At 70.1% G+C, this 26,694-nt stretch overlaps 2 protein-coding genes across 4 annotated transcripts; one reads left to right on the plus strand and one right to left on the minus strand.

Moving 5' to 3' along the window:
- Window positions 1–280: 280 nt before the first annotated feature.
- On the minus strand, window positions 281–9,923 carry TLE6 (TLE family member 6, subcortical maternal complex member). Its single transcript, XM_070059310.1, has 14 exons — window positions 9,627–9,923; window positions 9,459–9,542; window positions 8,905–8,990; window positions 7,582–7,627; window positions 6,559–6,600; window positions 3,648–3,746; window positions 2,759–2,822; window positions 2,595–2,678; window positions 1,927–2,279; window positions 1,597–1,847; window positions 1,132–1,273; window positions 794–944; window positions 613–689; window positions 281–537 (listed from the first exon to the last, which is right to left on the minus strand). Exons 2-14 carry the CDS (start codon window positions 9,516–9,518, stop codon window positions 433–435), a joined length of 1,560 nt encoding a protein of 519 aa, XP_069915411.1. The 5' UTR covers window positions 9,519–9,542; window positions 9,627–9,923; the 3' UTR covers window positions 281–432.
- Window positions 9,924–20,805: 10,882 nt separating this feature from the next.
- On the plus strand, window positions 20,806–26,309 carry CREB3L3 (cAMP responsive element binding protein 3 like 3). 3 transcript variants are annotated; one of them, XM_070058644.1, is made up of 10 exons: window positions 20,806–21,051; window positions 21,770–21,898; window positions 22,008–22,284; window positions 22,771–22,904; window positions 23,784–23,918; window positions 24,278–24,384; window positions 25,033–25,101; window positions 25,386–25,470; window positions 25,563–25,662; window positions 25,816–26,309. In XM_070058644.1, exons 2-10 carry the CDS (start codon window positions 21,770–21,772, stop codon window positions 26,127–26,129), a joined length of 1,350 nt encoding a protein of 449 aa, XP_069914745.1. In that variant the 5' UTR covers window positions 20,806–21,051; the 3' UTR covers window positions 26,130–26,309. The 3 variants fall into 3 exon arrangements, with proteins under 3 accessions (XP_069914745.1, XP_069914743.1, XP_069914744.1); XM_070058642.1 differs by lacking the exon at window positions 20,806–21,051 and adding an exon at window positions 21,412–21,565; XM_070058643.1 differs by lacking the exon at window positions 20,806–21,051 and adding an exon at window positions 21,412–21,565 and having other exon boundaries at window positions 23,787–23,918.
- Window positions 26,310–26,694: the final 385 nt, after the last annotated feature.

Raw genomic sequence — 26,694 nt, forward strand, 5'->3', positions numbered from 1 at the left:
AGGAGGCGGCCCCACCCAGGGCAGGTGCACCAGGAGGCAGCGCCTGTGTGAGGGCCAGTGGCAGCTGTCTGCCCACCCGCTAGAACCGTGGACTCTGGGGGCGGGGAGCAGGCCAGGCGGACCTCCCCGATCGTGACAGCCACCCGGCACCACCCCGGCCCAGCTGCTGTCAAAGTTGAAAGGCAGGAGGAGCTGCCGGATGCCGGCATCCCAGGCCCTGACCACTGCCCCACCCGGCCCACATGCCCCCGGCCCAGCCGGAGCCCCCCCGCCACGAGGCCCAGGGGCAGCAGCCTGCTTTGCCGAGTGCTTTATTCCACGGACAGAGCCCAGAGGCTGTGAACCCCACGCAGTGCCGACGAGACCCCTCCACTACCTCCCCCACCCCCCACCCCCGGCCCGTCTCAGGAGATGATGGACGGACACGGGGCCTCAGTAGGTGACCTGGTACACGGAGGCACAGTCCCCGGCGCCCGTGACGACCAGGCGGCTGTCGCTGGACACGTCGCAGCACAAGATGGCGGTGGCCTCGGGCACCTGGAGGCGAGGGGCGGGCTGAGCCGGGGAGCCGGGGAGCCGGCCCCCCTCTGCTCCCCACTGCCTGCACCCTACCTGGAACACCTTGGCGCCCAGGGGCATCGTGTAGATGCTGACCAGGTCGTCCGTGCCCACGCTCACCCACCAGCGGCCTGGCAGAGACACGGGTGCTGAGGGGGCATGGGTGGCCCCCCCCTGCTTCCCGCCCCGCGTGGGGGCCACAGCGGGCGCCCCCACCCCGGCCCAGGCAGCTCACCAAAGGCTGAGAACCTGAGCGCTAGGATGGCGCTGTCCTTGTGCCCGGCCATGCGCGCCTGGCTGCCGTCGGGCCGCCGCAGCCACTGCTGCCCGTTTGCCAGGCCCAGCAGCAGCCAGTCTTCCTGGGGGCAGTGGGCCAGGCTCATGATCTGGGGGGGGGGGGACAGGCGAGAGGCCGGCTCGGACCCCGGCCCCGCCCTCAGCGTGCTGGTCCTTCAGGTGGGCATGGCAGAACCTGGGTCAAGCCTCACCGCCCCTCCCCCCGCAGCAGCACCGGGACAGCACCGTCCCCGCTCCGCCCCCCCCCCCGCCCACGGCCGAGCCCTCGCCGCACACCTGGGACTCCAGCGGGTACTGCAGGGGTGGCCCCGCGGCACGCAGGTCCCAGCAGCGCAGGCACGCGTCCAGGCCGCCCGCCCACACCTGCTGGTCTCTGACCACGATGCTCTTGGCGCAGTTTGGGGGGCCGGGGAGGTCCCTGCGCGTGAGAGGTCGGGGGGGGGGGCTGGGTGGGCGGCGCCGGCCACGGGCCCCTCCCGCCCTCCCGTCTCGTTCGCACCCACCCCCACTCCCCAGGGCCTGTGCACACCTGCGCCATGAATCCTCCCCACTAGCCCCAGGCCCCGAGCCGGGGAGGGGGCGCATTTAGCACATGTGTCGTCACCACCACCCCAGACACCAGTGCAGTGACGCGCCACTGACGTCACAGCCACGGCAACCGCTGAGCACAGGCAGAGGGGCGGGGCGCGGAGGGAGCTAGGACCCCGCGCCTGCCCCGCCCAGCCCCGACCCGGGCCACACCTGACCACGCTCCCACTGCGCAGGTCCCACGTCCTGACCATGCCGTCAGTGAAGCTGGCGAAAGCCAAGTTCTCGGCCGGGTTGGCGGCCAGGGCCTGGCAGGTGCCGCCGGCGCACGGCAGCTGGGCTGAGGGGCGCAGGGCCGGCGCCGCCAGGTCCCACACGCTCACGCTCGCCAGCTTGTGGCCGCCCACGAGCAGGGTCCGGTTGTCGGCGGTGAGCAGGCAGGCGCGCAGGTAGGCGCCGGGGGTCTGCGGGGGGGGGGGGGCGAGGGGGCCGTGAGCGCCCACCCCCCGCGGGCCCCGCCCCCGCGCAGGCCCCGCCCCTCACCTGCGCCCCCGGGAACAGGTGGCTCTCGGGGAGCTGGGCCTCGGCCACCTGGCCCGTCAGGCTCCAGACCTTGACACCACCCCTGCTGCAGGTGAAGGCGTGCCGCGTGAAGCTGCTCACGGCCGCGGCCAGCACCAGCTCCCCGTGCCGCAGCGTGCGGGCCTTGTCCAGCTTGTGCGGCACGGCCAGCCGCCCGTGGGCCGCGGCGTCTTCGAAATCCTCGGGGTCCCAGGAGCTTGGGGGTGGGGGCGCGGGGTGACGCGCTGACCCCGAGTCGACCCCGAAGGGCGTCGTCTTCCCCAGCCCCCCGGCCCCCCAGAACCACGCACCGCTTTCTGCCTGGAGTTTGGCAGCTCATAAGGCAAACCCTATTCACCCCAACCAACATGTCCCCTCTCTGCTCCCAGCTCTGACAGAGCCCTGCCCTGGGCCCCTCCCGTGGGGGCTCCTAGCCCCGATCCTGTGACCCGCCCGTGGCGCGGGGAGGGCCCCTGTTCCTGTCCACACACGGGGGGGGGGGTCTCTGTGCCCCACCCCCACCCCCAGCCCCGGAGACACTCACAACAGCTTCAGAACCGGCTGGACTCTCTCTGCAGGCTCCTGCGGGTGGGACGAGATCGGCCGCGTGCACCTGTGCCCGCCCCTCCCCCGGCAGCCCCCACACAGACCCGGTCTTACCCGGGCCAGGCTGGCACTCACGCGGTCATCTCGGGACCCCTCCCGGGCGCTGGTGGCCTTGGCAGGCTGGGGAGCTGGGCAGAGACAAGGGGGCTGCGGCCTGGGGGCGGCCCCTCCGGCCAGCTGCCCCGCCCCCCTCTTCCCCCGGGATTACTCTGAGTGGAGGCTCCGGCACCCATGTTCGTCCCCAGGTCGCGGGATCCCGGCTCCTTGCTCTCCTGACCCAGGCAACAGCAGAGCTGGGTCAGAGCCGAGCCCGGGCTAGCGCCTCTCGGCTGCCCAGGCAACTCGGCCCGGTCCGCTGGGGGCCCGGTTTCGCGAAGGGGTCAGTTTCTGGAAGCTCCAGGCCGTGGCCACCACGTGGCTACCATGTGGCTCCAACACAGCCTGGCCTGGCCTGCTCCGCCCAGGGGGAGGGGGACAGGGGGAGGGAGGAGGGCAGGAGGATGGGGAGGGAAGAGGGAAGGAGGGGGACAGGGGGACAGGGGGACGGGAAGAGGGGACAGGGGACGGGGGACGGGTCACCCCCATCCCACCCCCACTCCACACCCCTTCTGAGCCCCGCAGAGCACCCACACTCACCAGGCCCGGCGCCAGCTCTGTGCCTGCGACCGGAGGGGTAGACAGACAGGGGAGCAAGGTCACCGTGCACCCCCACCCCCGCCACGGCCCAGGCCGCCCCGCCCCCGCCGGGCCGCTCACCCTGGTCCCCGAGCTCACTCGCCGCGTCGTGGGGGCCGGCAAACCCCTGCCAGAGCAGCCGCGTGAGGACATCTTGCCAGAACTGGGGCTCCGGCGGGGCGTCCGCGTCCGTGCCGGTGCCCGTGCCCGGGGCCCAGGGCAGCTGCGGCGGGGGGGACGGCGGCTTCGCGCCCACCAGGGCTTCAGCGTTCGACTCCTGGGCGGTCTCGACCTCGGGGCCCCGGGGGGCCTTGGTCTTGGGGCTGCAGGGCACCCGCTGGTCCTGGCCGGCGTCAGGAGAGGCTGGGGTCCCCTGGGGCAGCGAACGAGGGGTCCTGAGAGGCCCAGGGCCCCACCCCCACCCATCCCCCCCTCTCCCCAGGGGCCCGGCGCCCTACCTCCTGCGTCGGGGTGTCCAGGGCCTGGCTGCAGGCCTCGAGCAGCTGGGAGAAGTGTTCCAGCTGGGGGGGGGGGGCGGTGCCAGGGTCAAGGCCAAGTACCTCCAGGACACAGCCCCGCACCCACTGTGGGTTTGAGGGCCGATTGTGGGCGGGCCCCCAATTGCTTCTGTTTCAGATGAAAACTCGAGGGCCACCCCTCGCCTGGGGCCCGCGGAGGCCGAGCCGCCTGCGTCCTACCTAGGCGGGGTGGGGATGGGGGTGGGGGTCCGGGTCCTGCCTGTGCCGGCCGGCCAGCTCCCCGCGCATGCGCACCCTGGATCCTGCCTGTGCCACCCAGCCAGCGCCCCACGCATGCGCACCGTGGGAGGCGGCAGCGAGGGCGCAGGTGCTGGGACCCCTGCCGCTCATGTGGGAGACCCGGATGGAGCTCCTGGCTCCCGCTTCGGCCTGGCCCAGCCCTGCCTGGGCACTGAGCCGGCAGATGGGAGATCAATCGCTCAGTCTCTCCCCCTCTGCTCGTAACCCTTTTTAAATTTTGAACGGCGAAGTTACTGGGCAGACGCGAACACCCAGACCAGCACTGCCCGGGACGGGGTAACCGGAGTCACCGCGCGGTCCACACCCTCGTCTTCCCCACCCGGAACATCGAGGGGGGCGCGAATTCAACACATCCTAGCTCACCGCACCCAGTGTCACTTCCAACCAGTCTCCACTCGCAGCCACACGTCTGTCCCTTCTGTACGGCCTCGGCGGGACAGAGACACAGAGGCCGCATCTCAAATGCTCGACAGCACGCGGGGGCGGGGAGCAGGGTGCTGCCCAGCAGGTGCGAAGCCGGCCTCCCACATGGACGCCGGTTCAAACCCCGGCTGCTCCACTTCCCATCCAGCCCCCTGCTAACAGCCTGGGACGGCGGCAGAGGAAGGGCCCACGTGCCTGGGCGCCTGCACCCACGTGGGAGACGGGACGTAGCTCCTGGCTTTGGCCTGGCCCAGCCCCCGCCGTTGCGGCCATCTGGGGAGTGACCCAGCAGGTGTGTGGGGGGGGGTCCTTCTCCCTGGCCGGCTCTCCCCTTCTCTCTGCAACTCAGCCTCTCAACTCCACCCATCGGTCTTCTAGGACAAACAGCCACACGGGATGGCGCGGGTGGGGTTAGCGTCACGGCCCCAGGCCCCCCCAGCCACTCGCAAAAATGCTCGCCGTGGGTGAGGGGTGCTCAAGGCCCCCTGCCGCACAGAACATGCGCAGAACCCCGCCCAGCGCCCTGGATAACAGGGAGCATGCGCAGAACCCCGCCCAGCGCCCTGGGCCACACGCGTGGTCCCGCACAGGCTCAGCCCGCGGCCTCACACCTGCTGCTCCGGGAAACTGGCGAGGTGAGGCGGGCACACCTGGGGGGCCTAACTCCACAGCGCCCACCTGCAGCCATAGAGCGATTCCACTCCAACCACGGTCCCACTCGGGAACGCGGTCCTCACCCCAGCCCCGCGCACGCAGGCCCGGCCCACGGCAGAGACCTCCAGGACTGCCTGGCCCCGGCGGCCGCCAGAAACCCGAAAAGGCTCCAACCCTGGCGGGTCCGGGAACGGACCACGGGCGCTGCAGCCGGTTCACGGTGGACAGACACGGGGGCAGCCGGTTCACGGCGGACAGACACGGGGGCACCCGGTTGCAGGCCCGGCTGAGCCGCACGCACCCCGGGAGGCGGCCGTGGGGCTCCCGTACCTGGGCCGCTGCCACCCAGATGGGGACGGAGAGCGAGCTCCTGGCTCCAGCCTGGCGTCCCCACTTTGCAGATGGACAAATCGAGACCCAGAGGATCAGAGCCACTTTCCCCGAACCAGAGGAAGAGGGAAGCCCCTCGGAGCTCGCCCAGTCCCGAGCTGGAGCTGGATGGGGGGGGGCTGGGGCCGTCCCACGAGCACCCCCCCCTCCTGGGGCAGCCGAGCCGGCAGAGATGGGTTCCCCGGCTGAGCCCGCCCTCTCCAATTCACCCCGGCTCGTTAATGCGCAATTTACTGGCACTTTAATGCGCTCAGCCTGAAGAGCTGGCTCCCTCCTGTCCCTCCCAGCCCTCCCTGGGGAGCCCCGCGAGTGTGCACGGAGGGGGGGGCTGCTCGGGATTTTAAAAGCCTTGCAAAGGAGGCTGGGAAAACCGGGAGCAGCCGGCAGAGGGGTGGGGGAGGGGTCTGTCCAGGACCAGAGGCTGCCTGCCGGCGGGGGGCCTCACTCCTCCCCTTGGATACAGCTGCCAGGTCCCGCCCCCAAGTGCATCCACCATGGACCCATCGCTCACTGCAAAGCAGCCGGCCTCCCACGGGGCGGGCCTCCCACGGGGCGGGCCTCCCACGGGGCGGGCCTCCCACGGGGCGGGCCTCCCACGGGGCGGGCCTCCCCTCACCCCGAGGGCGGGAGGCTCCCGCGGTCCTGGCTGGGCCCCTGGCACCCACAACCGCACTTGGCCAGCAGGGAGTGGCTAAGGAGCTGGTGAATGAGTCACCACGTTCTGGTAGCTTCCTGGCCCCCCTCGGCCCGGCCCCCCGGCCCTGCTAACTCGCAGACAGGGCCCTGGCTCGCTGCCACTCACAGCTGGCACGGCCAGAAGTCCCGCCCGCACCAGGAGAAAGGGGCCAGGTGGCGGCGGGGGAGGGGCAGGGACGCAGGACGCGCTGTGGCTCGGGTGGGCGCCTGCCCCCTCCCTTGCCCACCCCCCCCCCCAGCTCCCAGGCCTGGCACGAAGCCTGACCCCCGAGAGATTCCCCCCTGGGAGAGACTGGAGACGCAGCCCCCAGATGTGGGGGAGCCACCGATCTCAGGCGGGGAGGCTTCCTAGCGTCCCTATGCCCGCAGCCCTCCCAGCCGGCCCACGCACCTGCTCCTGGTGTTCCCGGATGTCCTGTCGAACCTTGTGGAACTGCAGAAGGAAGGCCAGGGTCACGGGCAGGGGTCTGGGGGAGGGGGCGGGGCCAGGGCGCTTCCTCTCCAGCCGGCTCTCTCCCGCAGGGTCCCACCCTGTCCACTGGGCGTGGGTGCCCTCGACCCCCTGCAGCGGGAGGTCAAGAGGTCCCGTGCTCCCTCCCGGCGCTGGGCACCACAGCAGGCCCCGCCCTGCCCTGGACCCTCGCCCTTGGGTCCGTCCCCTTTCTCAGGACAACGGGCGCTGTAACCGTCTTCAGCCTCCTGCTGGCTCGTTCTCGTGCCCGGTCCGGCCAGGCAGCCGCGGGCCACGCTCGGTATTTAAGGGAAGCCACGTTAAAGCCTTGGGTCCGGGGCCTGGGTACCACCGCCACCCACAGCGCCGGCCGGCATCGCACGGGCATGGGCACAAGTCCCGGCTGCTCCACTTCCCATCCAGCTCCCTGCTGTGGCCTGGGGAAGCAGCGGGAGACGGCCCAGTGCTGGGCCCTGCACCTGCGCGGGAGACCCGGATGGAGCTCCTGGCCCCTGGCTCCGGCTTGGTCCAGCCCCGGCCGTGCGGCCCTCTGGGGAGTGACGGAGATCCGCGACGGAAAGCCCATTCTGTCCTTTAGTCCTGTCAGGTGCATTTTCAAAGACTCGACAGTCAGTGGTGAACACTGGGAATACAGAACATTCTGGAACGTTCTAGAAGGCAGGGCCTGCCCCGCTCATGTTCAGTCATCTGCCGCGTCCCTCATCACCCAACCGACCGTAACCACGCAGTTCCAGCTCGCGTGGCGAGATCCGCCCGCAGCCTGGGTGCCACAGGAACGGCCACGATAGACAGCCGGACGCGGCCGCCACGCCTGCGGCCGGCGTTTCCTTGCGTCCTGACGGAGCGCGCGCTCGCTCGCCCCGGGCGTGGGGGGCTCCGCAGCCGCCCCCGGACCCGTGCAGAGCACCCACATGGCAGGGGCAGGCCAGGTGCTGGGCTCACCAAGTACGAGACGTTCTCCAGCTGTGCGGTCACCTCCAAGGGGAGCCTGCGGGAGGGGAGGGGCAAGGCAGTGAGGTGGGAGGGGCACAGGCAGTGAGGCGGGAGGGGCCCCGCCCCGCCCCGAGGGGTGGAGCCTGCGGGAGGGGAGGGGCAAGGCAGTGAGGCGGGAGGGGCCCCGCCCCGAGGGGTGGAGCCTGCGGGAGGGGAGGGGCAAGGCAGTGAGGTGGGAGGGGGCACAGGCAGTGAGGCGGGAGGGGCCCCCGCCCCGAGGGGTGGAGCCTGCGGGAGGGGAGGGGCACAGGCAGTGAGGCGGGAGGCGGCCCTCCCCCACCCCGCCCCGAGGGGTGGAGCCCCGAACGCCAACACCCGCGCCTGGGTTCCAGTCCCGGCTGCCAGCGGTGATGGGTCCCTGCGCCCACACGGGAGACCCCACGAAGCTCCTGGCTTCCGCCTGGCCCAGACCCCGCCCCCAGCCCGCTGCTGCGGGCACTTGGGGAGCGAACCAGCGAACGGCTTTCAAGTAATTCAGAACCCAAAACACTTAGCAAGGCTGCAGTGTCTGAGATGCAGAGCCCGCACCCCCTGTGGGCGCGGGTTCGAGTCCCGGCGGCTCCACTTCTGACCCAGCTCCCTGCTAGGGCGCCTGGGGAGGCCGCGGAGGGCTGGGCGCCGGCAGCTGCGTGCGAGGCCGGGACGGAGCTCCTGGCTCCGGGTGGACCCAGCCCCAGCCAGTTGCGGCCATCTGGGGAGTGAACCAGCGGATGAAGGCCCTCTCTCTGCCCTTCAAAAACACAAATCTTCAAAAAATGTTTTAAAGTGGCCGGCGCCGCGGCTCACTAGGCTAATCCTCCGCCTAGCGGCGCCGGCACACCGGGTTCTAGTCCCGGTCGGGGCGCCGGATTCTGTCCCGGTTGCCCCTCTTCCAGGCCAGCCCTCTGCTGTGGCCAGGGAGTGCAGTGGAGGATGGCCCAGGTGCTTGGGCCCTGCACCCCATGGGAGACCAGGAAAAGCACCTGGCTCCTGGCTCCTGCCATCGGATCAGCGCGGTGCGCCGGCCGCAGCGCGCCGGCCGCGGCGGCCATTGGAGGGTGAACCAACGGCAAAGGAAGACCTTTCTCTCTGTCTCTCTCTCTCACTGTCCACTCTGCCTGTCAAAAAAAAAAAAAATAAATAAAAAAAATAAATAAAAAAAAAAAATGTTTTAAAGTGATGCAAAGCTGAGATCTGAAGGCAGGATTTTCAGAGACGCGAATGCAAAGTCGCCCGGGGCAGGGGCCCCCAGCTCGCTCACCCCCAGAGGGCCCCTCCCGCAGCTGCCCTCACCTGGGGGCCCGCTCGCGGAGGTCTTGCAGGGTGACGCGGCCGTCCAGGACCGGCAGCGCCTCGGAGGCAGAAGTCCCAGGGGGAGGCTGCACGGGGGGGGGGGGGGGGGCAAGGGAGAGAGACGGACAGGTGCGCACACAGGCCCCGCCCACCGGGCCCTCCTCCGCCACGGAGGCCGCGGGGATCGGACCAGGCCTGCTGGGGCGGGGCGAGAGCTAGAGCCACAGCCCTGCTCGGTGTCTTGCTCTCCCTGGGGCGGGGGCATTGGTCGCCTGCTGTGCCCAGTGGGGTGGGGGGTCTCAGACCCGATCCTCTTGACACCTGACGGTGAGGAACCTTCGTGTCCTGGAGCTGGGAGGGGGCTTTCCCTTCAAACCACCCACCAGGTGCTGCGGGGCCCCCGTCTCCAGGTGAGGCGGCCACCCGCTTCATTGCCCGCAGCTGCAGGGGCTGGCCGTGCCGCCGCACAGGTGGGCGTAAGACCAGACGGGGGCCGGGCAGCAGCGCTGGGTGGGAGCCTGGACCCTCACCCCGCCGCGCTGCGCCCTCCTTACCGGGGTGCGCTCCAGGGACGAGGGGGTGCGCCTGGGGCTGGGCGAGCCCGGGGAAGTCATTTCGAGACGGCAGCTTCCAGAACCCTAGGTCGGAGAGCTGAGGCTCGGAGAGGGACCGCCGCCCCAGCCCCCCGCCCCGCCCGGAGCCCCCTACCCGTGGGGGCTCACTCTCCAGGTGGGAGTGGGGATGGCGCCCACAGCAGGTGTCAACGCGGAGCCTCACTTCGCGACGGTTACTGGAAGCGGGGGGTGATTCCAAGGGGGTTTTGCAGAGTGAGCAGGAGTTCCCAGGGTGCGGATGGGGGTGCGGGAGCCGGCCCGACCGCGGACGCCTTTCCCGCCGCCCGCCCCGGCGCGGGAGCCCGGCTGCAGCCCACTCCCCCTCCCGGGAACCGGGGCAGCCGACGACGTACCTCCCGCAGAGCGAGAAGCCCAGGGGTCAGCCGGGTCCAGACCCCCAGCGAGCGCCTCCCCCCGCCCCCGGCCCCTTTGACCCGTCGGGCCCCGCCCCCGCCCAGGCTCCGCCCCCGCCGCGGACCCCAGTCCGCTCCCGACCAGAGCCAGCGTCGCACGTGGGCTCGGGCTCTGCGGGGCGGCCGCCTAGCGGCGCGGACCAATCGCGAGGCCGCCTGCCCACGTGCGCCACGGCCGCCGCCGCTGATTGGCCGTCTCTCCCCGGCCCTCCGGCCCGGCTGTCACTCAGAGGTACCCGGAGCCTGCGCTTAACCGTTGCAAGCCCGCGACGGCGAAGAGCAACTAGCAGAGCGGAGAGCTGGGGCGGGACTCGGGGGTCGGGGCGGGGCCTGAGAGAGGGGCTATATATAGTGCCTGGTGGCCAGCAGCCCCGCCCCCTTTCCTAGCTGCCCACTCCCTGCAGGGGCAGAGTAAAGGCCGGGTGGCTCCCGAGCTGGGCGCCCTGCAGGTGCAGAGCCGGGCCTGGGGCGCGTCCGAGATTGGGGTGGGGATGGGAGTCGTTCCTGGGACAGGGGACGCCTGTATGCGCGTGTGGGCCGCGCCCCGCTCAGAGGCGCCCTTCCCGCGGCCTGTGCCTGGGACACAGGCACAAGGCCTCTCCCCAGCCCTCCCGCCCCCAGAGACGCCCCCGTCCTGGGACACCAGCCCGCACCCCGCAGCCCCTGGGACCCAGGCGCCTCTGCTTTGTCCCTGGGGAGCGTGGCGTGTGGGGGCCGCGGTGCAGGCCTCGGAGCGCCCCCCCCCCCCGCCCCCAGGTTCTGATAGGAGCTCTAACAGCCCGGGGTTGTGGCCGGGTGGTCGGGTGGTCGGAGGGCGGTTTTCCGCAGTGGGCCGCGGCCGCTGGCGTCCTTCGCGGGCCTGGCTGCCCCTTCTCTCGCCGGCTCATCTGGACCTTGTTGGCTCCCGCCCGCACATGTGGCTGTTTAATTAAAATTAATTCAAATTAAATAAAATTTAAAGTCCTGTTCCTTAGGCGCACCGAGTGCGTGCCCGATGTGCAGCCGCCACCTGTGTCTGTGGGGATCTAGAACCTTCCGCGGGGTACCCGGATGCCGGCGCGAGGCGGGGGTGTAGGTGGGGCCTGGAGGTGGCGGCCGCCCCTCGTGGTGGGCGGGGTTGGGGCTGCTGCTTCCGGTTGATGTGAGAACCAGGGACCTGGCTGAAGGTTGGAGAGAGAAGGCGCCTACATCCCGAAAGTTCAGCGGGGAAAGCCCTGGCCTGCAGTCCCCCCCGCATCCGATACGGGCGCCGGTTCGAGTCCCGGCTGCTCCACTTCCAATCCAGCTCCCTGCTGTGGCCTGGGAGAGCAGGGGACGATGGGCCGAGTGCTCGGGCCCCTGCACCTGCATGGGAGACCCGGATGGAGCTCCTGGCTCCCGGCTCCGGACCAGCGCTGGGGAGTGACCCAGCGGATGGAGGACCTCTCTCTCTCTCTCTTTCAACTAAATAAATAATATTAAAAAAATACTTAAAAAAAAAAAAAGCTCAAACTCAAGGACAATAAAGGCCAGTGCGGTCCCTGGGTGGGGAGGGGTCCGGGGTCCCGGGGACCCTCAAGTGACTTCGTTGGGCTTCTTGGACACAGGGAGGTGGTGAGGCGACGGTTCCCAGCCACGCGCCCTCCCCACGTTCCCGGCGAGACCCTCAGGCCTGGGGCAGGCGCGAGAATCGGGGCGCCCGGCGGGGCACCGGCGAGGGGCCGGCAGGACGGGGCAGCGGGGTCCTCTCTCGGGGTCCTGGGGCAGAGCAGGGCGGCCGAGGCCCTGCGCGCAGCCCCCTCCCCCCAGGCCCCCTTCCCCGGGGGGCGTCTGTGCCCGGTGTCTTCAAGGCCCCCTGGCCGGCTACTGGGTCTAGGGGCTGCGGAATCCACGGTGACGTCATCCCAGCCAAGCAAAGCACACCCGGGTCCCTGGGGGCGGGGGCAGTGGCGGGGGCGTCTCAACACAGCTTCTTACAACATTGGATTACTTGAGAGGCAGAGAGAGAGAGAGAGAGAGAGATGTCTTCCATCCGCTGGGTCACTCCCTGGATGGCCACAGCCGGGCTGGGGGCTCCATCCGGGTCTCCCACGTGGGGGGCGGGGCCCCAGCTCTTGAGCCGTCAGTCACCCGTCACCCAGCCTCCCGGATGCGCATGCGCAGCGAGCCAGCTCAGGCCTCAGAGCCGGGCCTGGGCCCCGGGCGCCCCCGGTGGGCTGTCCACTGCTGTGGCATCGCCTGTCCGGGGGTGTTCCCTGTGCTTAGTGTGCGGGGGTCGCAGGCCTGCCCAGGGGGCCCTGCACCCCCTCTGCGCTCCTGCCCCTAGTGGGTGTGGAAGCTTCAGAGGGCGGGGTGGGGTCGTTCGTCCGTGGGTGGCGATGCTCGCCGTCTTGGGGGCAACACCTCGCATACCCTCCCCCTTCCGTTATAGACAGAGAGAGAGAGTGGAAGGTCTTCGTGCGCTGGGTCACTCCAGACGCCCGCACAGCCGGGGCTGGGCCAGGCGCTCCATCCGGGCCCGTCTCAGCAGGTGCACCTGCAGGTTCCACTTCTGCACGAGGGGGGGGGAGCGCTGTGGGGGCGGGGCCGCCTGGGACGCCCGCGCCTCACGGGGAGCGCAGGTGGGAACCCACGTGGCTCTGCCTCGGGTCCGGCCGCCTGCTAAGGCAGCTGGGGAGGCAAGGGACCACAGCCCAGGTCCACGGCCGTGGGGGCCCCGCGGGGAAAGAAGTGGGGCTGGAAGGTATCTCTCCCTGTCTCTCTCCTTATCTCTCTCTCTCTCTCTCTCCCTGCCTCTCTCCCTGTCTCTCTCTCTCCCTGTCTCTCTCTCTGTCTCTCTCTCTCCCTGTCTCTCTCTGTCTCTTTCTCTCTCCCTGTCTCTCTCTCTCCCTGTCTCTCTCTCTGTCTCTCTCTGTCTCTCTCCCTGTCTCTCTCTCCCTGTCTCTCTCTCTCTGTCTCTCTCTCTCTCCCTGTCTCTCTCTCCCTGTCTCTCTCTCTCTGTCTCTCTCTCTCTCCCTGTCTCTCTCTGTCTCTTTCTCTCTCCCTGTCTCTCTCTCTCTCTCTCCCTGTCTCTCTGTCTCTCTCCCTGTCTCTCTCTCTCTGTCTCTTTCTCTCTCCCTGTCTCTCTCTCTGTCTCTCTCTGTCTCTCTCGCTCCCTGTCTCTCTCTGTCTCTTTCTGTCTCTCTCTCTCTCTCTCTCTCCCTGTCTCTCCCTCTTTCTCTCTCCCTGTCTCTCTCTCTCTTTCTCTCTCCCTGTCTCTCTCTCTCCCTGTCTCTCTCTCTGTCTCTCTCTGTCTCTCTCTCCCTGTCTCTCTCTCTCCCTGTCTCTCTCTCTCTCTGTCTCTCTCTCTCTCCCTGTCTCTCTCTCTCTCTGTCTCTCTCTCCCTCTCTCTCTCCCTGTCTCTCTCTCTCTCTGTATCTCTTTCTCTCTCCCTCTTTCTCTCTCCCTGTCTCTCTCTCTCTTTCTCTCTCCCTGTCTCTCTCTCTCTCTCTTTCTCTCTCTCTCCCTGTCTTTCTCTCCCTCTCTCTGCTACTGAAATCATTGAGCCAACCTTTACAACCATAAGCTGCAGCCCACATGGGCCACGGTTCGAGTCCCGGCTGCTCCACTTCCCATCCAGCTCTCTGCTCTGGCCTGGGAAAGCAGTGGACGATGGCCCGAGTCCTTGGGCCCCTACACCCGCGTGGGGGACCTGGAGGGGGTTCCTGCCTCCACCCCCCTTCGTGGCTGCCGCAGGCCCCGGGGTGGGTGGGGGTGGGGTGTGAATCAGCACATGGACACTCGCTCTGTCTCAAATGCAGAGTGGGAGGCCGGCTCGGGGCTGAACTCGCGGTCTGTGTCGCCCTCTGGCGGGCCGACGTCGCGTTGCCGCCCCTTGTTGGTCCCGCCCGCGCCGGTCGCCGTGGGCCGGGGGTCCTTAGGCGGCTGCAGGACCCTCGGCGCCGCCCGTCGCCCCGGAGACGCCCCCGCCCGCTCTGTCCCCGCTGCGCGGCCGCGGCGCCGGGCCCGCCATCTGCGTGGATGCGCTTTTTCCTGTGCGTGATTTTTTTTCTTCCCTGGGAGTTCGCTGGGGTTCGGTGTGCGTCCCGCTGTTTCCCTGGTGCGGAGGGGCCGCGCCCGCGCACGCCCGGCTGCGGGACTGCGGCGGACGGTGCGGGCAGGACGGGCTGCCGCGGGCTCCGGTCCCGCCCGGCTCCCCGCGCCTGCACCCGAGCGGCAGTGAGGGCTCCGTGCCCGCGCCCCGCGGAGCTCCCGCCCGGCCGGTGCTGTGGGCGGCTAGGAGGGAGGGGCCTCCCTCTCCCTCCCCCCCCTCTCCCCCTCCCTCCCTCCCCCTCCCCTGTCTCTCTCCCCCCTCCCCTGTCTCTCTCTCCCTCTCTCCCTCCCCCTCCCCCCTCTCTCTCCCCTGTCTCTCCCTCCCTCTCCTTCTCCCCCCTCTCTCCCTCTCTCTCTCCCCCCTCCCTCTATCTCCCCCTCCCTTCCCCCTCCACCTCCCTCTCCATCTCTCTCTCCCCCTCTCTCTCCCTCCTCTCTTCCTCTCTCCCCCTCCCTCTCTCTCTCCCTCCCTCTCTCTCCCTCCTCTCTCTCCCCCTCCCTCTCTCTCCCTCTCCCTCCCTCTCTCTCCCTCTCCTTCTCTCTCTCTCTCCCTCTCTCCCCCTCTAACCCCCTCTCTCTCCCTCCTTCTCTCTTCCTCTCTCCCCCTCCTCTCTCTCTCCCTCCCTCTCTCTCCCTCCTCTCTCTCCCCCTCCCTCTCTCTCCCTCTCCCTCCCTCTCTCTCCCTCTCCTTCTCTCTCTCTCCGTCTCTCCCCCCTCTAACCCCCTCTCTCTCCCTCCTTCTCTCTTCCTCTCTCCCCCTCCCTCTCTCTCTCCCTCCCTCTCTCTCCCTCCTCTCTCTCCCCCTCTCCCTCTCCCTCCCTCTCCCTCCCTCTCCCTCCCTCTCTCTCCCCCTCCCTCTCTCTCCCCCTCCCTCTCTCTCTCCCTCTCCCTCCCTCCCTCTCTCTCTCTCCTTCTCTCTCTCTCCCTCTCCCTCCCTCTCCATCTGTCTCTCTCCCTCTTTCTCCCTCTCTCTCCCTCTTTCCCTCTCCCTCTCTCTTCCTCCTCTCTCTCTCCCCCTCCCTCCCTCTCCCCCTCCCCTGTCTCTCCCTCCCTCTCTCCCTCTCCTTCTCCCCCCTCCCTCTCTCTCTCCCTCTCCCTCTCTCTTCCTCCTCTCTCTCCCCCCTCTCCCTCTCTCCCCCCTCTCTCCCTCCCTCACCCTCCCTCTCCCTCTCTCTCTCCCTCCTCTCTTCCACTCTCCCCCCTCCCTCTCTCTCTTTACACCCCTCTCCCTCTCTCTCCGTCTCTCTCCCCCTCCCTCTCTCTCCCCCCTTCCTCTCTCTCTCTCCCTCTCTCTCTCCTCTCTCTCTCTCTCCCTCCTCCCTCCCCCTCCCTCTCTCTCTCCCCCTCTCTCTTCCTCCTCTCTCTCTCTCCTCCTCTCTCTCCCCCTCCCTCTCTCTCTCTCCCTCTCTCTCTCCCCCCTCTCTCCCTCTCTCCCCCCACCTCTCCCCCGCTCTCCCCCCCCTCCAGGTCACCACTGCAGGGAACCAGGGGAGGGAAGAACGGGATGGAGGAGACAGCGCCATCACCCAAGCTCCACACGACTCGGGGCAGGGACGTCCGTCGGGCGCAGGGAGGGGCACAGGCGGACTCGCCCCTGGCGGGCGGCCCTGCAACAGGCGCGACCAGGACAATGACGCCCCAAGGCGCCCGGAGGGCCCAGCCTGCTTTGCTCCGCGAGTGTAGACCTAGGCCGATCCGTTTTTGCACGCTTGTCTGGCGCACTGGTGGCCGCCGCCGCCCCCCTCCGCCCTCCGCCCTCCGCCCTCCGCCCTCCGCCCTCCGCCCTCCGCCCTCCATCTGGCCTGGGAGGCGGAGCCATCCCTGTCTCTGCTCCCTGGCGCCCCCTGGTGGTGGAGCCGTCCCTTCGCTGTTCTCTGGCGCCCCCTGGTGGCAGAGCCATCCCTGTCTCTGCTCCCTGGCGCCCCCTGGTGGCAGAACTGTCTCTGTCGCTGCTCCCTGCAGGGGGCCCCGTGGCCGAGCTGTCCCGTCGCTTCTCTCTGCCGCCCCCTGGTGGCGGTGGCGGAGCCGTCCCTGTGGCTGCTCCATGGCGCCCCCTGGTGGCATCGCGACGTTCTTCACGCGTTGCTCCTGGCCTGTGACCACTTCGTGGCTTGCGAGCTTGTCTTGCCCACGTGGGCGTCCGAACCCCAGCTTCTCTGAGGTCACGCAGCTCCGTCCCGCGCCCACAAACACGTCCCCGCTGCCCTTGTCTTGTGGTCGCCTTCGCGGGGTGGGGTCAACCCCGGCCCGAGCCTCGGGGCCGCACGAACCCTGGGCGAGGAGATTCTGGAAGCTCTCACCGCGTGGGGCTCGGGTTGGCCCACGTCCTGCAGAACGCGCGGGCGAGCCCGGAGCCGCGGCAGCCGGGGGCCAGGCCTGCGGGCGCGGAGTCTGCGGCCGGAGCTCGGACCCGGCCTCCAGGCTGCTCCGACCCGGGCCGTGCGGTGGCCGCGCTCGCTCCTGGTTCTGCACAGGAACCTGCGCCGGAGGGTCCCAGCGAGGCCCGGGCGCGGCGGTGGGCGGAGACTTCCCTACAGCGAGCGAACTGTCGTGTCCAGTTCCAAGGTGGTCCAAGTCAGAAGTGGATTTTCTGTAGGGAGCTCTGAGCCTCACTTAAAAAAAAAAAAAAGAATTATTTTATTTATTTGAAAGAGTTACAGAGAGAGAGAGAGCGAGAGTGAGAGAGAGAGAGGTCTTCCATCTGCTGGGTCATTCCTCAAATTACCACAATGGCTGGAGCTGCGCCCATCTGAAGCCAGGAGCCAGGAGCGCCCCCAGGTCTCCCACGCGGGGGCTCGGGCCATCGCCCACTGCTCTCCCAGGCCACACCACGGAGCTGGATCGGAAGTGGAGCAGCCGGGACTCGAACCAGCGCCCATGTGGGATGCGGGCCCTGCAGGCGGCGGCTCTACCCGCTGCGCCACAGCGCCCCCGCCCCGCTCCGCCCCGCTCCGCCCCGCTCCGCCCCGCCCAGTGCGCTCCTTCCGCCTCTGCTCCGGGCACTTGCGTCGACCGCGTCCATCCCGCGGCGGAGTGCGGGGCTCTGAGTCCCGCTCCCCCCGCGCATGCGCACCCTGGGAGGCGCAGGGAAGCCGCAAGTGCCCGGACCCACGTGGGAGACCCCCATGACGCTCCCGGCTTTGGCCTGGCCCAGCCCTGGTTGTCGTGGGCATTTGTGGCTGTCCACTCGTGGCCCCCGACCCTGGGAGTCCCCTCTGTCCGGTGAGGGCCTGTGCCGGGACCCTTGGACCTGCCGGCCGTAAAGTAGGCGCGGGGGTGGGGGAGGGAGCAGTGGGGGGGCAGCCCCAGCACCAGGTGCGGAGAACACGGCCTCCCTGCCCCTCCCCCACTGGCCCCGCCCGGCCTCACATAGAACCTTCTAGAACCCTTGTGGAACTACACTTTGGGGACCACTCTAGAGTGCTGGCCTCGCTCCCCTCAGTCGCCTGCTGCCCGCGGGCTCGCTCGCTGTCCCTCCAGCCTCAGGGCCTTCGCACGGGCCGTGCCAGCCGCTGTGGACACCACCGTCCCCCATGCAGGCCCGCCTGGCCCCTCCCTCCCTCCCCCTCCCTCCCCCTCCCGGAGCCAGGGCCGGGGACTCCTTCCTGGGGTCTCCCAGGCGGATGGCCCTGCTGCCCCCGGGGGTGTGCGCTCCCAGGAAGCTGGGGTCGGGAGCCGGGACTCGAACCCAGGCCCTGCCATGGGGGACACAGGTGTCAGCGCCCGCCCTGCTAGTCTTCCATGCTGGCCTCTTGCTGTGCCTGGCTGGTGTGTGAGTGGTGGGTGGCGGGCGGGGAGCGGGCTGTCACCCGTCTGTCCACCTGCCGTGGGGACTCGGCTGTCACCCGTCCGTCCGTCCACCGTGGCGAGTCAGCTGTCACCCGTCTGTCCACCGTAGGGAGTGGGCTGTCACCCATCTGTCCACTGTGGGGAGTGGGCCGTCACCCATCTGTCCACTGTGGGGAGTGGGCTGTCACCCGTCGGTCCGCTGTGGGGAGTGGGCTGTCACTCATCTGTCTGCTGTGGGGAGTGGGCCATCACCCGTCCTCTGTGTCCCCGGCTCCTGGCTGTCAGCAGGTGCTGGAAACGTGGGGGTCTCGGAACGCAGGAGAGCAGAGCCCCCCCCCCAGGGCCCCGCCCCCCAGGGAGCCTCTGGGTCCACGTCCCGCCTCCTGCTCTGCCCGGGCACAGCCCTGAGGGTCAGGGAGCAGCCGCGGTCAGGTCCTAATCGGCCGGCGTTGCCCGAGAGCCGAGCAGAGTCCTCCGGGCCGCCCGCCCCCGCCCGCCACACCCACGTCACAAGGGTTTCACTCGGGCCGGGCAGGGCCCCCGGGAAGGGTCCCGGCGACGGGAGGGGCAGGGGCGGCCCGGCGACCTGGGAGGTGTCCCCAGCTGGGGCTGACGCAGCCCGGGGCTGAGTCACAGCCGTCGTCCCCTCTGTCTGTGTGTGCGCTCCGACGACCAGACCCAGGCCACCGGGTCGGGGCCACCAGGAAGTGACAGGCAGAGGCCGCGGGGGTCCCGGACCCGGAGTGGGCAGGAGTTTCTTGCAGGCACTGACAGCCCCACGTGCGCCCCGGGCGTGGGAACGGTGTCCAGCCGGTGCCGCAGGTGCCTCGTCCCTTCTCCGAGAGGGAAACTGAGGCACGGAGCAGGACACCTGTTCCCCGCAGTAGTCTCGTGGCACGGGCCACGGCCTGGATTCGGACCCAGCGCTGTCCTAACCCCCATCCAGCTCTGTTGGCTTTAAATTTACCTTCCTTTTATTTAAAGGTGGAAACACACAGAGGTCTTGCATCCACTGGGTCACTCCCCAGATGGCTGCGATGGCCAGGGCTGGGCCGGGCCAAAGCCAGGAGCCGGGAGCTCCCTCCGGGTCCCCTACGTGGGCGCGGGGGCCCCGACACCTCCCAGGGTGCGCATGCGCGGGGAGCTGGAGCGGAAGCGGAGCTGCGGCTCGAACCCGGGCCCTCTGCCCCGGGATGCGGGCGTCCCCAGCAGCCTCCGTGCTGCACCGCGTCCATTCCCCGGGCTCCCGTGGGTCAGCCTCGCCCACATGGCCAGGTGCACCGTGGCGGGGGCCCAGCCTGCCCGAGGCCGCCGGGTCTCCCGTAAACACCCGGGGCGCCGCCCAGCCCTCCGGGAAATCGGTGTTGACCTTCGTAAAGGCCGAGCGATTGCCCAACGTCTCCCCGCAGTGCGCGTGCGCGATCCGGCCGCCCCGCGCTGGGCCCAGCGTCCACGGTGTCGGGATTTCCTTTTATTTTTATTATTTTTTTTTATTTGACAGGCAGAGTTACAGAGAGAGAGAGAGAGAGAGAGAGAGAGAGAGAGAGAAGTCCTTCATCCACTGGTTCACTCCCCAAGTGACCACAACGGCCGGAGCTGGGCCGATCCGAAGCCAGGAGCCGGGAGCTTCCCCTGGGTCTCCCACGCGGGCGCAGGGGCCCAGCACTGGGGCCGTCACCACTGCTCTCCCAGGCGCATTAGAGGGGGGCTGGCTCGGAGGTGGAGTGGCCGGGACTGGAACCGGCGCTGTGACGGGGAACACTGGTGTCCGAGGGGTGAGGCCGGGTCTCTCGCGCACACAGGGGCAGGCGCCCGCGGGGACGTCACCCACGGCCGACACCATCGCGCTGTCGGGATCCGGGGCCCAGCGAGGCCTGGCCATCACTGTAGCCCCCGAGGCGTCACTGTGGCCCCCAAGGCCATCACTGTGACCCCCGAAGCATCACTGTGACCCCCGAAGCATCACCGTGGCCCCCGAGGCATCACTGTAGCCCCCAAGGCCATCACCGTGGCCCCCGAGGCATCACCGTGGCCCCCAAGGCCATCACTGTGGCCCCCAAGGCCATCACCGTGGCCCCCGAGGCATCACCGTGGCCCCTGAGGCGTCACCGTGGCCCTCCCTGCCCACCCCTTGGCTTCTGCTCCTCCAGGCTCGTGGCACCCGGCTGGAATCGTAGAGACAGATCAGCAGGGCCGGGGTTCAGCCGCTGCTGGGGACGCCCCCACCCCTCGGCAGAGTGCGGGGGGCTCCGTCCCACCTGTGCGTCCCAGGCGCTGCCCTATCGCTGTGCCCCCCGGGAGACGGCAGGTGCCGGCTCCGGCACCAACACGGGAGACCCGGATGGAGCTCGCGGCTCCTGGCTGCTGCCTGGCCCAGCCTCGGCTGTCTGTGTCTCTCCGTCGCTCCACGCAAATAAACTTCTAGAAAGATTTGAAATTCAGTTGTCCTCGGGCAGGGGGACCTGGTGGTCTAATTCACACTAGGGTGTGCCTGACTGACAGCAGGGCCCTGTGGCCCTCGGGGGGGTTGGGTAAGAGGAAGCGGAGAGGCCCGGCTGGGGCCGGAACAGGGAGGAGCAGAGGCAGACAGGGAGCCCAGCAGCCGCTGCCCACAGCCCCCGCCCCCGGCTGGACAGCCCTGGACCCGAGCCTTCGCCACGAATGCCGAGTAAATATTATGACCGGCAGCACCACAGGGAAGCCAAAGCAAACCCCGGGGAGGGGAGAGGGGCCCTGGGCTGACCCTGCAAGGGGGCCGAGCGGAGCGGGCCTGGGCTCCTCGCCAGGCCGGCCCGTGGCAGGGCACAGCCTCCCTGGCACACACGTTTAGTCCGGCATCCCCAGCCAGGCGGCGTCTACACCGTGAGCGACACGGCAGGCGTGGCACACGGGAGGCCCCCGTGAAACTTCAGGGCCACGGCCCTGAAGCCCCCTCTCCCCCCGACCCCGCTCTCTCAGCTCCAGCCACGTGCCGGGGTCGGTCCTGCCTCAGGGCCTTTGCACTGGCTGTTTGATCAGTGCGCAGCACCCTGCCCTCAGTGCTGGCCCTGGCTGACTGCAGCCCGTCACTCAGGCCTGTGCGCACGCGTTCTGTCGGGGACTCGGCACAGCCGGGAAAGCAGTGGACGACGGCCGAGTGCTGGGCCCTGCACCTGCGTGGGAGCCCCGGATGGAGCTCCTGGCTCCTGGCTTTGGCCTGGCCCAGCCCCGGCCGTTGCAAGCCTGGTGGAGGCGGGCGGAATCTGGGCCCAGGGAAACAGGTGCAGGAGCCCTGGGGTGGGAACGTGACCAGCTCCGGGAATGCGTGTTGGCTACGTGAACCGTGGAAGATTCTAGAAAGCCCCAGTGTCCCGGATTGGCTGGGCTGGACCTGGAGCTGGCCCCCGGAGGATGGGCAGGAGGGGTTCGGCTCGGCGTGGGACGGGACCTCGTGTCCTGGGAGTGGACAGGCCCCATCCCGGGGCCCTGGGCTTCCCGGGAGCCTGATGGAAGTAGGGCAGAGGTTATGGCAGCGTGCGCGGTACCCCAGGCTGCGGCCTTTGCCCACGGCAAGCTGGAGATAACGGTCCCCGCCCCTCCCCCAGCCTGCCCTGCTGGCACTGGCCCTTTGCCCTGTCCGTCTGCCCGGTCCGCCAATCAGCACGCCGGGTGGGCTGGCGGCTGCGGGACGGGGAGCCCTGGCTGGGGGGTGGCCCCCGGGTCGCTTCAGAGACCTGCGGAGCGGCCGGAGGCCCCAGAGCTGCCAGGGCCCTGCATGGGGATTGAACTGCCGAGGTGCTGAGCTGGGCGGGGGCCCCGCGGTGGGTGGGCGGGGGCCGCGCTGGGAGCTGGGAGGAAGACCCCGTCCCCTTGCACAGGTGGGAAGGCTGAGGCCACACAGCGAGCAGGTGCAGGCGGACAGCGGGGGGCCGGAGCCGCCCACCCTGCCTGGGGACGGCGGAGGGGGCCGAGGACCCTCACGTCCGCCCCTGCCCCCAGATGACGTCGCCTGCCTGTGCCGTGGGCCCCCTGGGCCCCCTGGAGCTCCTGGACCTGCTGTTCGACCACCAGGACGGCGTCCTGAGACACGTGGAGCTGGGCGAGGGCTGCGCGGGCGCCGGGGACCAGGTGGGCGGCCGGGGCCCGGCGGGCGGGGGCGAGGGTCGTGTCCCGGGGTGGGGGCGCTCCTCCGGGGCCTCCCAGCCCCTCCCCCATCCTGCCCCGTCCCCTCCGCCAGGTGCTGCCGGGTCTCCAGCCCGATGACTTCCTCAGCTGCGTCCTGGGCTCGGGCGACTCCGTACCCGGCTCCCCGCTCTGGTCGCCCGCGGCCAGCGACAGCGGCATCTCCGACGACCTGCCCTCGGAGCCCCCAGACACCCCGCCCCGCGGCGGACCGGCCGCCGGCCCCGCCGGGCCCCACGCAGGGCCCCGCCTCTGCTGCCAGCGCGGCGCCCCCTGCCCGGCCCGGGGCCCGGGGCCCCAGGTGCTGGAAGCCTCGGTGACCATCGACCTGGGTGAGCTCCACGCCCCTCCGCAGAGCCGCACTGAGCCCATTTTCCAGATGGTACCACCGAGTCCCGCTGAGGTTAAACACGGGAAGAAGTCCAGGGCTCCCGGGAGGCCCCATCCTTGTCCTGAGGGAGTGAGATCTGAGATCCGTAATGATTTACCCAGAACCCCTGGCCCCCAGGGCACCTTTCGTGCCCAGAGAGGTGAAGTCACTTACCCAAGGCCACACAGCTCCGCCCCCTCGGCCTGGAAGCCACCAGCCCCTGTCCCCTGGGGTGGCAGTGGGCGCCCTGACCGCGTCCTGGGGACAGACCGGCCTGCCCATGTGGGTTCTCGCCTTACAAGGCGGGAGACTGAGGCACTGGCCTTGGGGACCTCGGGGCTCAGCCGAGAGAGTCAATCCTGGGAGACTGCCTGGCGGAGGTGGGGGTGGGGGGCCGGGAGCCCGACTCGCCTCACCCTCTGTCTCCATCCCCACCTGCCCTGGCCAGACATGTGGAACCCGGCCGCCGGCCCCTACACGGAGGCGCCCGCCCGGCAGGCCGACGTGTCCGCGCGCTGCGAACTCACGGTCAAAGACCTGCTCCTCTCCGGCAGCGGCGGCGGCGGCGGCGGCGGGGACCTGGTGAGCCCCTCCCCCACCCGGGGCCCCTCCATGGGCCCATTTCAGAGGCAGGAAGACTGAGGGGCGGGGTGTGGCTGGGATGCGCCCGGCCCAGAGCAAGGCAGCGCGTCCTGTCTCCCGGGCTGGGGCGGGCGGATCATAAACGGGTGAAATGTGGGCGTGCAGACGGACACGGGGCCGGGGCTGGGCTGTGACACCGCACGGGGGAGGAGGGGGCCGGGGACAGGAGGGCGGGGCCGCGGGGACCGGGCAGAGGTGACAAAGTCCAGTGCCGAGACCGCCCCTGGACAGCGCCCCCGGCTCCCCACTGCGGGGGTGCCCCTCCCCCTCTTCGTGACGCCGCCGAGAGAGAGAGAGAGAGAGAGAGAGAGAGAGAGAGAGAGAGAGAGAGAGGTCTTCCACCTGCTGGGTCACTCCCCAAGTGCCCACAACAGCCAGTGCTGGGCCAGGCGGAAGCCAGGACTCCATCCGGGTCTCCCGCGCAGGTGCGGGGCCCAGGCGCCTGACACTCACAGCGGCTCCCAGGGTGCGCATGCGCAGGGAGCTGGCGTCAGGTGCAGAGCCCGGGACTCGAACCCGGGCGCTCGGGCGTGGACTGCGGGGTCCCTGGAAGTGCTACGCCTCTTGTGACCTGTGCGCAGGCTGCCTCCGGGGCTCCCAACCATTGCTGGCGCAGTGTGCACGCCCAGGGGCCGGCGCCCGGCGGCTGTGGGCGGAGCTGGGCACCCGTGGGGGCGGGACGGGCGCTCAGGCCCGGGGCGGGGCCGTTCCCAGCCTTGCTGTCCAGGGAGCGCCCGCAGGGTGTCCCGGCCTCTGCCGCCCCCCAGCGGCCGCCCGGCTCCCTGCGGCCCCTCAGTGGCCTGCTTCCTCCGTCCCCAGCAGCAGCCCCTGGCCGCCCCGCGCCTGCTGGGCCCCGGCTCTGGGCGCTGTCAGGACCTGGTGCTGACCGAGGACGAGAGGAAACTACTGGCCAAGGAGGGCGTCACCCTGCCTTCCCAGCTGCCCCTGACCAAGGTGAGCTGCGGCGGGGGTCCTGGCGCCTCCGGCCTCTCCCCTGTCCACGGGGTCCACCTTCAGCCCTGCTGCCCCTTGACACGGGAGCCAGAGAAACCCACCGGGGAGGGGGCCCCCTGCCCCCAGGAGGGGACTTCCGCCGCAAGGGGTCCGTCTCGGGCTGGACGTGGCCGTGTTGCGCCTGATCAGCGTTCAACGGGGAGATTTAGGGTCTCAGGACCCCCCGGGCCCGAGGCGGGCGGCCGCCAGGGGGCGCCCTGCGCCGCGTCTGCTCGGAGCCCCGCGGGGATCGGGGCCGCCCGGTGGGCCCTGGGGGTCGCGGTCAGGCGCGCTCAGCTCCGGCCCCGCGCGCCCCGCAGTTCGAGGAGCGGGTGCTGAAGAAAATCCGCCGGAAAATCCGCAACAAGCAGTCGGCGCAGGAAAGCCGCAAGAAGAAGAAGGAATACATCGACGGGCTGGAGACGCGGTGAGGTCACGGGCTGACGTCACGGCCGCGGCGTGGTGACGTCACGGGCCGGGCTGCGTGGCCCCCGCACCTGGGTGACCGCAGCCTCGGGGAGGGCCGGGCCAGCTATGTAACACCTTTGGCTGTCAATCGTCCATCTGCCAATCATGTGTCAATCATATCAGCTGTCAATTAATATCACCCATCACAACCATGTGTCCCTCTTGTCTGTCATGTATCTGTGCTCTGTCCTCCGCCTGTCTGTCCATCACCGACCCGTCCATTTGGAAGGCGGGTCTTCCACCCGCCGGTGCCCTCCCCGATGCCCACGACGGCCGGGCCGGAGCTCCCAGGTGGGCGGCGGGGACCCCAGCCCTTGGGCCCTGCCAGCTGCCTCCCTGGGTGCGCATGCGCAGGGAGCTGCCTGGGACGCGGGACTCGAACCCAGGCCCTTATGGGATGTGGGCGTGGCAGGCAGCTGCTTCAGCCGGCCTTTTGACCCCAGGAGGGTGATGTCACCGCTGTCACAGGCCCGGGCGCCAGCAGACAGGCGCGCCAGGCCCGGCCCCGCCCAGCCTCCCCCCTCTGGTTGGGCTCCCCGACCTGCCCGGGGGCGGGGCTCCCAGGCAGGTGACAGGCGGCCCCAGTGACACTGTGCGCGCCCCGCAGCATGTCGGCCTGCACCGCGCAGAACCAGGAGCTACAGAGAAAGGTCTTGCATCTCGAGAAGCAGAACTTGTGAGTCGTGTTCAGCCGGGGGCGGGCCCCAGAGTCTCCGCGGGACGAGGAGAGAGAAGCGTGGGGTGGGGGGAGTAAGGGGGCGGGCGGAATAGAGCAGGGCACTTGGACTTGGGGCTTTGAAGGGTGTGGAGGAGTTCACGGGGAAGCAGAGCGCTCCCAGGGATTTGTCGACCCAGAGAGAGGGACTGGCGAGGAATCGGCTTTGGGCGAGGCTGGGGGTTCTGGGAAGCAGAGCCAGGGCCGCGGGGGCTCAGCCAGGCCCACCGCCCCCCGCCCCCCAGGTCTCTCCTGGAGCAGCTGAGGAAGCTCCAGGCCACCGTGGCGCAGTCCGCGGGCAAGTCCGCGCAGACCGGGACCTGCATCGCGGTGAGTCCGAGCCGGCCGCCCGCGGGCGGGGGCGGGGCTCCGGGGCTGCGCCGCCTCCTCGCGGGGCTGCTGACCCCGCCCCCTCCCGCCAGGTGCTGCTTCTCTCCTTCGCCCTCATCGTCCTCCCGTCCATCAGCCCTTTCGCCACCCCCAGCAAAGCCGAGAGCCCCGGGGACTTCGCGCCCCTGCGAGGTAGGCACCGCCCCCCAAAGCCCCTCTCTTGCGGTCACCGTGGACGCCCCCCGCCCCCCATCCTGGGCCTTGGGGGAGGAGACCCCTGCACTCCTGTGCCCCGAGGCTGGCGGCTAGGGGAGGGACGGCCGCTAAGCCCCGCCCCCACCCCAGTCTTCTCCAGGACACTGCACAACGAGGCTGCGGCCCGCGTGGCCCCCGACGCCACGCCAGGCTCCGAGGCCCCAGGACCCCAGCCCGAGGCCGGCGCGCCGCACCCAGGGTCTCCAGGCCGCCCCGGGGAGGACTGGGGCTTCCAGGACCCGAAGGCGCTGGACAGCTCCGCGGGGCCGATGGACAACTCCACCTTGGTTCTGGGGGACTCGGGGGAGGAGCTGGGCCCGGCCACCCTGCTGGACTGGGTGGCGCCCGAGCCGGTGCTCAGCGCGGGCCGCGCGGGGCTGGAGGCGGCCGGGGGCGAGCTGTGAGCGCCGCGCGCGCCGGGCCTCTGCCAGGACGCGCGAAGCCCCAGGGGCGGCCCCGCGCCGCACAGCGACTGCTCCGGCCTCCCTCGCGGCTGCGGGGACCCCGGCCCCGACGCCGCCGGGGCGCACGCCCGCCCCTCTTTTCTAAGATGCCTTGTTCCTTAATAAAGTATTTTGACCGAGCTCGCGGCTGGCAGCGTCAGGACCTTGGAGAGCGGCCGCGGGCGCGCGGGCGCCGTCGGGGCCTGGAGCGGGGGTGGGGGGCTGCTTACAGGGGCTCCGCGTCGGGGACCAGCGGCGAAGACCCCGCACCCCCCCTCGGCCCACACCCGGCTCCTCCTGAGTCCAGCCCCCTGCCGATGGGCGCCCAGTGCCGGCTCAGGCCCCGTGGGCGGCCTTCCTGGAGGAAGCGGCCGGGGGCCCGCCCGTCTCGGGAGGAGCGCGCCTCAAGCCCTCCCAGCTGGGGGCAGGTGGAAACCCGGGCCCCTCGTAGTGGGGCCACGCGCAGGTGCAGCCGCGCTCAGACACGCGGGGGTGGGCAGACAGCGGCCGGACAGGCGGCGGCGGG

This window comes from Oryctolagus cuniculus, chromosome 16, assembly GCF_964237555.1.
Source record: "Oryctolagus cuniculus chromosome 16, mOryCun1.1, whole genome shotgun sequence".
NCBI classification, from domain to species: Eukaryota; Metazoa; Chordata; class Mammalia; order Lagomorpha; family Leporidae; genus Oryctolagus; species Oryctolagus cuniculus.

Coding starts and splice junctions, on each gene's coding strand:
- TLE6 (XM_070059310.1), bottom strand. CDS start 9,518: ATGACTTCCCCGGGCTCGCCCAGCCCCAGGCGCACCCCCTCGTCCCTG. Junction 1,848..1,926: donor ACCTGTTCCCGGGGGCGCAG/GTGAGGGGCGGG, acceptor CCCCCCCCGCAG/ACCCCCGGCGCCTACCTGCG. Junction 1,274..1,596: donor CGCAGTGGGAGCGTGGTCAG/GTGTGGCCCGGG, acceptor TCTCACGCGCAG/GGACCTCCCCGGCCCCCCAA.
- CREB3L3 (XM_070058644.1), top strand. CDS start 21,770: ATGACGTCGCCTGCCTGTGCCGTGGGCCCCCTGGGCCCCCTGGAGCTC. Junction 22,285..22,770: donor CTCGGTGACCATCGACCTGG/GTGAGCTCCACG, acceptor TGCCCTGGCCAG/ACATGTGGAACCCGGCCGCC. Junction 25,663..25,815: donor GGACTTCGCGCCCCTGCGAG/GTAGGCACCGCC, acceptor CCCCCACCCCAG/TCTTCTCCAGGACACTGCAC.